Source organism: Taudactylus pleione, unplaced genomic scaffold (assembly GCF_031769625.1).
Source record: "Taudactylus pleione unplaced genomic scaffold, aTauple2 ptg000573l, whole genome shotgun sequence".
NCBI lineage: Eukaryota > Metazoa > Chordata > Amphibia > Anura > Myobatrachidae > Taudactylus > Taudactylus pleione.
Window position 1 is genome coordinate 2,400,710 of NW_028284975.1, and position 13,061 is coordinate 2,413,770.

The 13,061-nt window shown below is 35.5% G+C and overlaps 1 protein-coding gene across 4 annotated transcripts in view; it reads right to left on the minus strand.

Annotated features, from left to right (window-relative positions):
* EMCN (endomucin) overlaps window positions 1-13,061 on the minus strand; it is a 202,284-nt gene that overhangs the window by 4,882 nt on the left and 184,341 nt on the right. For all 4 annotated transcript variants that reach the window (XM_088453250.1, XM_088453248.1, XM_088453249.1 and 1 more), the window contains 3 exons: window positions 10,864-10,953; window positions 7,481-7,505; window positions 1,928-1,989 (listed from right to left, as the gene is read on the minus strand). In XM_088453250.1, coding sequence (XP_088309376.1) covers window positions 1,928-1,989; window positions 7,481-7,505; window positions 10,864-10,953 — 177 coding nt within the window. The remainder of the gene's footprint in view (window positions 1-1,927; window positions 1,990-7,480; window positions 7,506-10,863; window positions 10,954-13,061) is intronic.

A 13,061-nucleotide genomic window follows, 5' to 3' on the forward strand; every position in this document is an offset into this window, starting at 1 on the left:
TTTTGTGGTTAGCCATTCACATTTAGGTTTGTTCATCTTTATAGATTAAATTAATTGCATCTTATTATTGAGGGTGTGTTTTGTTTATTAGGAATTTAGTGTTGGGTCTTGCAGGATTTTAGTTTTGTTATAGTATGGTGGTGGCTGCGGTTCTTTGAGGGGAACATTCATTGGCGGGAAAGAGCTGTAGAAGGTGCTGTCTTTTGCAGGTCTTGAGGTGCTCTCCACACCAATACACAGATCAGGCTTAGTCTACCCTACTGAGTTCAGCAGCACCACCAGTCCAGGTGGGCTTCTTTGTGTTATTGAGAGTGGAGTTAAATATCTTGAGTGATTAGTGATTGGCTGGCAGTTGACCCCCATCTAGTAATGTCTAGTGATGTCCTGACAGTTTGCCCGATCTAGTAATTTATTTTGGTGATGGGCTGGCCATCGGCCCCCATCCAGTCTTTGTGTATTAATTGCTATGGGCTGGCAGTTGGCCCACATTTGAGACTATCTTGTTTGGAGCTGATGGTGCTCTGTATGTAAGGCCACTCTTTCTTCGCCACCATACCCCTTACCCTATAAACAAATAAATAAATAAAGGAGACCCTTTTCCTTGCCAATAAGTGTCATTGTCTTTAATTTAGGTAAGTTTTAATTGAACCTGTGTCTGAATGTACAGTAGGCTGACATAAGTTGATAGAGAGTTTATTACCCTACCTAGAGATCTATAAGTGAGTATATGGAGAAGCCAACAAATGATATACAGGTTGAGTCTCCCATATCCAAATATCCCGAAAATACGGAATATTTTGAAAATTGAATTTTTGAGCACGATAGTGACACCTCTGCTTTATGATAGTTCAAGTACAGAAACTTTGTTTAATGCACAAAATTATTACAAATATTGTATAAAATTACCTTCAGGCTGTGCATATAAGGTTAATTAATAAAACATAAATTAATTTTGAGCATGTACAAAAACTTTGATGACCAAAATCATTTTAAAAATATTGTATAAAATTACCTTCAGTTTATGTGTAGAAGGTGTATATAAAACAAATCCATTCTGTGTGTATGCAGGTCCCATACCCAAGATATCTCGTAATAGCATGCAAATATTCCAAAATATGGAAAATTCTGATATCCAACATACTTCTAGTCCCAAGCATGTTGGATAAGGGAGACTCAACCTGCACATGGAAATGGTTCAAACTATGCCCAAACATTTTTTTATGTACATTACTTGATAGGTGGGAACTATAAATACATCTCATACATGACAAATGGAATGTTCACAACACCAAAGTATTTCAGGAGATAGGTGATCTGATCTCATGGAAAGCAGCAACCTGCCCACTTTTATTAAGTGATTACAGGGCTTCATGTAGCAGGGCAGTGTGATACAATAATGTTAATGGAGACAAGCAAGAAGTCACAGTCTGAGAGTAAAGCTGGCCACACATACAGAGTGAAGCCAATTCTCCCACCTGAGACATGAGGATCATCAAATTTCAGATGAAATACAACTGTTTGACCTCTCAGATTAAGTGTGTGGATCATTTCCAGCAACAATGGGGCCTGTTAGTGTAGCTAGAAAACCACATTTGTATATAACCTACAGTATACTAGACTGTTTTCAATATCGGCTGCAAGATCACATCATGTGTAGGCATCATAGTGGAGATAGCAGTGTCCAATTGTCAAACTGTTGCTGGAGGAGTGTGGTGTCAAACTCTTCTCTGTACGGAAGAAGTTCCTATATACAACTTTGTTTTCACTTTGTGGGCAATTTTAGTTCAAATAAAAAAGATTCTTTGCCAAAATGTATATTCATGCCATTATTACAACATTAGAATATTTTATATATAACATAATTTTAAATATTTAGATTCTGCTTCCAAGGGCAGTGAGCTGCCACAGAGCACTCTGCGACACTTACCAGACAAGGGCGTTGCTGATTTTACAGAAAGCAGTTTAACACTGTCCTTGTTCTGAGCAGATCTATAACAGTAAAAAAGAAGAATACATTATATTTCTTGTATTATGATCCCAGGGCTCACTTGTTAAAATACGAACATCGGGCCTGATTCAGAGATTTACGCAATGCCGATAGTTTTGCAGATGGAACGATGGTTTGCTAATGCGCATGTGTGAAAGCTGCACTTAAACTACTCTTTAAGTGATTGACAGGTAGTCAGTGTTTGGAGAAGGTAACAGGGGAGGTTTAGGAAAATGCACGTGTTTCGGCCTGTGTAAACACTGTTTCATTGTCATGCATAAATTACCCATTGCGATCGCCTTCATAGCATGAGAGCTCTCTGCGTGTCAGGAGAGCTGCAGTGGTTGTGGCTGGTCAGACATGACTTACATACTGTGTGACTGCCCTATGTGCGTTTATGATACCAATGTTTACGCTGTTGCACTTTGTCGGACGGATATGAGAAGGCAGCAGTGGGCGTCCCTATGCTTGGCTGTGCTTTGGAAACCATTAGCATATTTTAGCAACTGCGATCCATGAGAGAAATCAGCTGAGATTGCATTAGCATAAATCTCTGAATCAGGTACCATAGTACATAGTTATATTATATGTAATAGAAATCAAATATATAATAAAACTGCAATTGTTTAGAAGTACAATGTTTAAACACAAATTGAGCTTATGTGTAAAAGAGTACTAGTCCAGTAAATGTCACTATTATTAACTATGCTTTACTACCAAATATGATTATTTTATATTATACAAAATAAAAATGTAATAAATTAAATACACAAACAATTTTTAAATATTATTGTATAGACAGGTCATGATTTGCAGAAAGACCACATAGACCCAAGGCCTGTACTTTTTTGGATTATAAGGTCTTGTTTTATTATATACAGTATATCTGCCAGCATAAAAAAATAATTTGATTTAATATTAATAGTTCAATATTCTTACTTCTACTGATATTTTTTAAAGATATGTGAGAGGTTAGAATGATTAACCATTATACTTAGAGAAAGGAGAGAGGAAACCAAAGTTCTGTAGGACAAAAAAAGCTAAATCCAGGCATTGTAAGATAAGTAGCAGTAATCATGAAATAACAATGCATTGTGTAGGTGTTTGTTATTCACCTTTAATGTTTATTTTACTATTCCCATTATTTCACTTTTATTCCACTTTTTTATTCATTTTTATTACATTTTTGTTAAATCCTGACACACATAAAATACACATTACATTCTTTTCATAAAAGTTTCCCTAATTAAATTTTTTCAATGTATATATATATATATATATATATATTTCTTTTTTTCTATTTTTCATTTTTAACAAAATGCATAATAAAATCACCATATCATGCATGTTTAATGTAAATATTATAATCTATACTGATAGGCTGGCTATTATTTATAATTCAAAAAAGTACACTATTATTAAATTCAGTAAACTTGGTAGGATGGGTATTGTGGTGCTTCAAAGTCTGCAATACAGCATCAGTGGTTCAGCAGTAAGGTGCTTCTGCAAAAATTATAAAATGTTAGCAACTTCAGTAAGCATACTGCACTGTATTAGTTAACATACAGTACATGATGTTGTCTGCAGCATTTACTGTGAAATCATACAGCAATATAGCACATATACCATATTCCAAACAAAGCAACAAAATTGTTGCCTAGAAACTGAAACATGAAGTTTACATATAAAGTACTGTACAATACATTACCCTCACTTTATGTTAGCAATTTTTTTCTAAAAATATTAAATTTCTGAAGTAGTTTCTGATGTATGCAACCATATGTGATGGCTATAACAAGGGTCAAATTACAACGATACTTGATGGACTAAGATATATATATATATTTTTTTTACAAAAACAAGTACAGTATTTTGGTAGCAGAGGTGATGTATTAGATCCCTGTACAGAACATGTCATGGTGCATTTTCTGATTGAAAAATGCCCTATCAAATATTATATGCTACTTGTTTATGGAGAAAGTACTGTCACTGAAGTTAAACAGTTATGTAGTTTTCTAATGTAAGTAGAAGATTAGAAACTCTTCTAAGAGACATTAAGAACTTGCTTTAATTGCACTTTCCTGTGTTTTACAATCAGTATTACTTTTGTTCTTAAATAGATTATGGTTTTATAAATAGTTATGAACGAAAGGGCATTATATGATGAAATTAATTGAAAACAAAATGTACAGTGGTACCTCTTTATGCATAGGCCCTTTAATGTTATAAATGATCTGGAAAATTCATACAGTACATGATAATCACTCACAGCAGATCGTATAAAAATGTTTATTAACAAATACACGGAAATATATCAAATAATCCCTATTTAATTCCCGGGAAAGGGATACTACAATAAAAAAACTCAATCAATATAATTTATGCTGGAGTGTTTGTCAGATTGGATACAAGTGTTACCAACACTGTTGCTTTTTGGCCCACTTGATACTATTGTGACAGTGACTCAGAACTGTATGTAACACATGATTTCTTGTAGAGCTGTCACCATGTACAACTTTTAGCTGTTTTACCTGGAGAGGAGCATCTGCAATTTGTATTTACAATACATCATATGGATGTTGGACATCATTAACCACCGGCTGGTTGTCTTATGCTGATTTATGCTTATGTATATGCTTTTAATTGTTATTTTATTTATGTTTGTATTTTTATGATTATATTGATTGAGTTTTTTTATTGTAGTATCCCTTTCCCGGGAATTAAATAGGGATTATTTGATATATTTATGTGTATTTGTTAATAAACATTTTTATACGATCTGCTGTGAGTGATTAGCGCCACTTATCTATTTTTTTTTTTGTTTGGTCGACTGCTGGTGGTTTGGCAAGACCCCCGATAGGTGTGCAGCTCTGAACACCAGCAGACGGAGTCAACCATATACCCCCACTGGCGCCTTAGCTATTATATTTGCTAGTACATGATAATACTTTTCCCAAGTAAAAAAATAGTAGTGTAAATTAACTCGTTAGGTATTAGGTTTTTAATTTAAATAGCAGCCTCAACTTACTGGAGGTCAACAATCCACACAAGATTCGGAATCCTGCTGTTTTAAAAACAATAGATTTCAAGGACTCTGGAATCCAAAAAAATATTAAGGTTTTGTTTTATTAGACTTAATATTGCTTGCAGTGGAACAGTGTTATGTACTGTAAGTCCTTTAGAATGTAAGCTATTACTAGCAGGGCCCTCTACCCTCTTGTGCTTCTCCTTAATTTACTTTCATCTACTCCTTACTCCCCACTATGTCATCTATCACTTGGATGCTTGTGCTCTGCTGCTAATTTGGGTGTTATGGTCGCTAATATAGCAATGTATATTATCCATGTCCTTGTCCTGCATTGTATTGTACTGTAAGTCACTGGTCACTTATTTGTTTATGTACTGTGTAAGGTGCTACAGAACACTTGTGGCGCCATATAAATAAATAAATAATAATAATAATAACAATAAAGTCCTTGTAATATTACGGCTGCCCACCAAACAGAACAGTTTATTGTTATTTCATCTCTTGTTATTGGCTGATTAAATGTATCAATGCCAAAATGTTGTTTACAATGTAGAGTGAAAAATGAAATAAATAGACGTTAACAATTTTAATTTAATTACTTCTGTAAACATATAGAATTCAAACAAATCATATTATCAGTTTAAATGTAAATTTATAAAAGTGGAATCATAGATCAAAATGAAAGATGACACAAAATGAATATCATCAAAGACAGTAGATACATAACTACAAACCTACATAATGTAATGTTTTTTTTTCTCTCCTCTTTTATATAAGTCTTACTTTTTCAAAATAATATCCACGTGGTAGAATTATATGGCTGCACAGTTAGTTTTTGTATTTATGCTTGTTCCCTATGAGAGGGTGTCAATCTATGAGTCAGGGCCAGTTCCTAATGTACATGATGACCGAGGAATGTGATGGAAGGGTAATTGTGCTGTAAAAGAGCATGCAGAGAAGAGGAATGTTCTAAACCCTCACTGCTTACTACATTATGGGCGGTATTCAATTGTTATAGCGCGCCCAATCTCCCATCTAAAGTGACGGGATTGTTGCTGTTTTTCACTCTGATTGCGCCCAAAGTTTTCGGGTTTAGCTGTGTAAAACAGCTACCCCCAACCAAAGTGCTGGGCGCGATTGGGAAAAATGCTGTTTGGGTGCATAAACAGGTCACTTTTCACACATTTCAGGTCACACCCCCCCAGGAGCAACAATGGAATAGCTCCTGATGGGAGCTTAAAGGGGCGAAACAATTGAATACTGCCTTATATGTCATGTGACTGTGGTCACCATGGTAGTGATATAACACTTATGTAAATAAGTGAATTAATAACATTAATTAATAACATTAATAAGAGCTGGAAGAAAAAAAGTAAAGAAAAAAACAATATCACATTGTTTAGTATTATGCCGGGTACACACTAGGCGATATGTCGTTCAATCCGGCCGGATCGGATGACAAGTCGGCAACATCGTCTAGTGTGTACCCTCAAAGTCAATGACGATGTGCTCCTGTGCATCATCTGCAACATCGCGGATGACGTCGTCAGCGAGGGACATGCTGCCGAATAAAAAATGGCCCCTGCTGCCGGTCTCGACATTGGCAAGCGTGTTTGCACTTGCCGATGCTGGGACCCAGCCGGATGCCGTCGCATGATAGGTCGGCTAGATACACATTGTTAAATGTGTACCCAGATTTAGAATAAGCCAGGGAAACTATTAATACGTCAATCGGAATTTAAGCTTCAACTTGGTATAAATAAAACTACCTAAAACTTAAGAAGATGAGGTTAAAATATTTTGCATAATAGACATGTGGTAATATCGTTGAACAGGTTCCTAAGATATAGGTTAAAGTATTAGACAAAAGAAAAAAAATTACCTTCTGAAGGTGCTTGAAATAATTGCTCATATGTAGTTTTATGAGGGCAGACAGAAAATATATGGGTCAGAGCCCAATTGCACTTTTCACTCCATGATTAAATAGTTTCCAACTGCCATCTTTTCACAATAAATTATATATAAGTACAATTCTTTAAAATGTGTTAGGAGAAAAGCTACTATTATTCATTACATTTGGGGAATATTATGATGTCTGTTTATAATGTTTGCTGGAACTAGTTATTAGCTCTTCATATAGCATTACTGTAATTATTATTGTATTACTGAAGTATATTTTATTATTTACTATTACCTATTTCTCATGCCATTTCTGTGGCATAAAACTCATCTGTCAAAATATAGAGGAACATTCTTTACTGAATATTTTGAACATTTTATGTTAATATATTTTCATCTTGCGTTAAGCGTGCTGTGTCCTTTGTAAGCTGTAAAAGGCAAGTGACACTCTGATAGTTTCTTCAGCTTGTCCGTAGAACACGAGAGACAATTTAGAAATACATTTACTTCTGGTTGTCTTCATTTAATTATACATTTTAATAAGGTGTTGGCAGATGGTTACTTACCCTTTTAATCCATTGTTTTCAGAAACTGAAAGAGAATAAATTGTCACATACTGCTAAAAATGTTCCCTAAAATGTACAAATAACTAAATGAAATAAAAGGAAACATACTGTATATAAACATGAGGTTTACATATAAGGTACTGTACAATACATTACCCTCACTTTATGTTAGCAATTTTTTTCTAAAAATATTCAATGTCTGAAATAGTCCTGATTTATACAACCTTATGTGATGGCTATAACAAGGGTCAAATTACAAGGAAACCTGATGGGGTAAGATATTGAAAAAAATTTTGGTTGCAGAGGTGATGTATTAGTATGTTTGGTTGCAGAGGTGATGTATTAGTATGTTTGGTTGCAGAGATGATGTATTAGTATATTTGGTTGCAGAGATGATGTATTAGTATGTTTGGTTGCAGAGGTGATGTATTAGTATGTTTGGTTGCAGAGGTGATGTATTAGTATGTTTGGTTACAGAGATGATGTATTAGTACGTTTGGTTGCAGAGGTGATGTATTAGTACTTTTGGTTGCAGAGGTGATGTATTAGTATGTTTGGTTGCAGAGGTGATGTATTAGTATGTTTGGTTGCAGTGGTGATGTATTAGTATGTTTGGTTGGAGAGGTGATGCATTAGTATGTTTGGTTGCAGAGGTGATGCATTAGTATGTTTGGTTGCAAAGGTGATGCATTAGTATGTTTGGTTGCAGAGGTGATGTATTAGTACGTTTGGTTGCAGAGATGATGTATTAGTATGTTTGGTTGTAGAGATGATGTATTAGTATGTTTGGTTGCAGAGGTGATGTATTAGTATATTTGGTTGCAGAGGTGATGTATTAGTATGTTTGGTTGCAGAGGTGATGTATTAGTATGTTTGGTTGCAGAGGTGATGTATTAGTATGTTTGTTTGCAGAGGTGATGTATTAGTATGTTTGGTTGCAGAGGTGATGTAATAGTAAGTTTGGTTGCAGAGATGATGTATTAGTACGTTTGGTTGCAGAGATGATGTATTAGTACGTTTGGTTGCAGAGATGATGTATTAGTATGTTTGGTTGGAGAGGTGATGTATTAGTATGTTTGGTTGCAGAGGTGATGTATTAGTATGTTTGGTTGCTGAGGTGATGTATTAGTATGTTTGGTTGCTGAGGTGATGTATTAGTATGTTTGGTTGCAGAGGTGATGTATTAGTATGTTTGGTTGCAGAGGTGATGTATTAGTATGTTTGGTTGCAGAGGTGATGTATTAGTATGTTTGATTGAAGAGGTGATGTATTAGTATGTTTGGTTGCTGAGGTGATGTATTAGTATGTTTGGTTGCAGAGGTGATGTATTAGTATGTTTGGTTGCAGAGGTGATGTATTAGTATGTTTGTTTGCAGAGATAATGTATTAGTATGTTTGGTTGGAGAGGTGATGTATTAGTATGTTTGGTTGCAGAGGTGATGTATTAGTATGTTTGGTTGCAGAGGTGATGTATTAGTATGTTTGGTTGCAGAGGTGATGTATTAGTATGGTTGGTTGCAGAGGTGATGTAATAGTAAGTTTGGTTGCAAAGATGATGTATTAGTATGTTTGGTTGCAGAGGTGATGTATTAGTTCCCAGCACAAAGCATGTCGTGGTGCTTTTGCTGATTGAACAATGCCCCCACACACTTAGCAATGGCTGGTCATACTTCAAACAGATTTTTCACAATTCCTAGTAAAAATCCAATTGAATTAACACAATTAAAATTATTGAGTACATTTTAAATCCAGTAGCAAAATGTATCTGAGAAAATGAAACTTTATATGCATTGTGCAGCTCAGCATACTGTAAGTACATACTATTTATAATACAGTGTGTGCGCCCCATGAAAATACTGTAAGCGATCATCATGTAAAAGAGATGACAGTCACCATCATCAACTTGATAATGATGACAGGAGTTTTACTGTTCAGGGTAAAAAATAAATAAGTAAAAAAATGTCTCCCAGCCAGGTCTAGTGACAAGAGTTGAGGGGAATAAATCATGGGGGGTTCTCCCGCAAAAACTATAACAAGCTGGTCTGGTGACACTATAACTGGGGAAACTCCTAGTGTAGGGTTCTCACTGCTGTAATGTGATATATCCCTAATTTATTCAGCACAGGCTGAATATTCTTGGGTAATCTGTCCCACATAAAAATTGTGGCCCCCTCCCCTAGCACAGAGGCTCTTCCCAGCATGCTTTGCCAAGGAATGTTGGGGTAATAAACAGTTACAAGTAAGAAATCAGCATTTTTGTATCTGGTACTTCTGGTCCCACGAACAGGCAGTCAAAACCTACTGGCATTTGTAGAACTACAAGTGTCAGCAATCCCATGACTGTCACAGCATGCTGGAGACAGAAGAACTACTAGCTTTGGCATACCCTGACATCTAGGGCCCTCTGACACCTGTACTGCCACATAAAATACTGATAAAAAACATGCTAACCATGTAAAATATATTTTATTTATATATGACTTCCCAAAATCTCTATTACTAATTTATTAATCGCCTAAAACCACTCAATTTTCATGGAACTTAAATGAAAAAAATGAGAAAACATAATGCTCCTTGCAGATCCCCCTAGGGCAGGAAGTTTCTGTATAGATAGTAACAGTTAGATTACTCATTGGTACAATGTAGTGGATAGATACATTTTAAAAATCTTCATAAATACGAATCTTGAGTTAGTGGTTGAGCATCTGCATCAGATATTCCACCGGACAGGTGTCTCTGGCATTGTTTCCACTACTGATTGTTTCACAATTATGTAAGCACGCCCTCACTGTACATGACCTATGCTTGCATGTCTGTTCTCTTCCCCATACCGCCTCTCTAAGCACAAAGTGTAGTAAGTGCAATATGTGTCCAAATAAGAATGTATGTATTCATCGTGCACATGGCAAGTACGGAAATGAACATTTTATGCAAAAAAAAGTCCATGCAACGCTTCTAGAGCTACAATAAGTATAGAGATTCACCAGCCAGGATCACAGCTTCCCTGGAATATGTTTTTCAAATGTTAGCCAGGGGCTTTCCTCTTAAAGTGTTTCTAGGTTTATATTAAATTGCATAATGTTTTGTAACAAATTAAGTCTTGTTGCTCCAGTTTCTGCATTAGTTTACATTTTACTCTTTTCACATGAACTATTTTGCCAAGGTGCAAGGTAACGCAGAAATGCAAGCCAATCAGGAAAATACATCTTTTATTACCGGAGACAACTGTATCTTAATTTATAGAGCTTCTACATTTTTCTTTTGTGATCCTGAACAGGGTACATACAATTGAATTATTTTGAATACAATCTAATTTATATTTTAGCTACACGCAATCATTTATGTACCCAGAATGATTGATCTCTTATGAGGAATGTTCCTACCTGGGGCTTTTTTCTGGCACATTTTGTAGAGAAATACTAAGACAACCAAAACGATCACAGACAGGACACAGCCCACTCCAATCACAATCCCTGAAAGGGAAAGATGGTTAGTAGCACAGATCTAGTATTATAGTATTCTCAGATGTGACTTATTAAAGTATCACTTTATTACGTTACCTCTAGGGACATTTCTGTTATAGGCTAAATCTGTGCATGCAATCAGTAATAAGAATCTAGATTAGGGCATTTCATCATCATATTTTCAACATTATTTTTAATTATAAAAGATATAAGCAAAATAATATATAATATTCATACCATTTGTAATATTTTATAAGCATTACACTTCTATAACCTAAGAATAAAATTACAGCAACCTAATAATAAAATGACATGTTTTCAAAACAATGCAACATATATTTATTATTATTATTATTATTATTATTATTATTATTATTATTATTATTATTATTATCTATTATCAGGTCATTGAAAAAGCAAAGCATCATTCAAGAATAAGGGGTTTATTCATCGTCACTTAATTTCTACAAAAGCAGGTGAAAATTAACATTTTCACATGCAATTGTACAAATTAAGTATTCGGGCCAATCATCAAGAAGGTTAAACAGTAGATATCACAGATATCTCCTGCTTACCTTCCTCTTGAGGAATGGCCCGCTGTCATCATAAACTAGCATGGGGACAGAATTCATCAAGCTCCGAAAATATAAATTTTTTGTAGCTGACTGTGGGAGCATTCGCCATCTTCAGATGGCATTTGCTCTGGCTCGCTGCGAGCAACCCGTTCTTTCCCTATGGGAAGGAGGTCCTGGTTGCGAAGAGGAATCCTGTCCAGCTCCTTTCGCCAGACATCTGGGTTCTTATACGCATGCGTGACCTGGAGGTCCCACATGCGGCATGCACACTTGAGTCACTGCTCCGATACATAATGAATAGACCCCTAAATCTGATCCTACTGTGTTAAGAAATAGATAATGAGTCAGAGAATTAACATTAGAGAAGACTTCTATTAGTTCTATTCTATTACAGTACTGAACTAAGCTGTCTCTTTGGCACAGATGTACTAAGCTCTGGAAAGTGATAAATTGGAGAGTGATAAACTACCAACCAATCAGCTCCTGTAATTTTTTAAACACAGCCTGTAACATGACAGTTAGGAGCAGATGGGTTGATAGTTTATCACTTTCCAATTTATCACTTTCCAGAGCTTAGTACATCTCCCCACAAGAGAGATCGTTAAGGAAAATCCCACTCAAAGACTATTGAAATTGTACAATTGAATTTATTTAAATAATGGTCTAAATTGATGTTTCTTACAATAAGTTTTATAAGGGTATTACTTATATTTATTTAACTCAAATTTAAAGAGAAATTCACCCCAATGGACAGCAAAACATTAACCAATACTTAATGAATAGCCTGTGATAACTAGAGATGAGTGGTTTGGATTCGGAGAAGTCAGACAGAACCGAAGTTTGAGGTTACAGAGTCAAACCGAGTCATGGTTTGGTTTCTCCCGCCAAATATTTCAGTTCTCAAAACAAGGCAAAATAAAATTTTCCTTGAAAAGTCAGATCTTGCTAGTTTTGGATTGCATAACACGCTGTAGCTGTGCTCCAATAGTGGCCATTCGAGAGAGTTGTAAGTGTTTGGGGTGGTTGGTAACACTGAACAGGGTGAAAAGAAGGTACCTCTAATCTGTGCATATGTAAGGTTTAGACACTAGAGCAAGCTATCTGCAATATAGGCTCCTCCTGTGTTCATTTGAAAATGCGCTGCACTTACTGTACAATTGTTTTCGCAAGGGTTTCTATCTACAGTATATATTGTGTATGAGGGCAGAGACAGTACTGTGATTGCAAGCTTAGCTGAAAAAAGATCTAGTCTGATCAGTGTTGCGTCTTGGTGGCTAAAAAAGCACAGTATTTGAAACTGCATGTCAAGGGTGTTGATAATTATGTCCTTTTGGTGTAGATCCTGTAAAGTTAACAATGGGCACCAGCAGAATTGTGAAATAGAGTTTAGGCCACACAGTTTGTTTTAATTCAGACTTCCATGTTAATTACGGATAACAGTTGAAACAGACATAACAGCGATGTCAGCGGTAACAGTGGTAATAAACAGTAAGCAGTATATGTTATAAGAGACAGTGATGGTAAAAGCAGTGGTAACAGCAA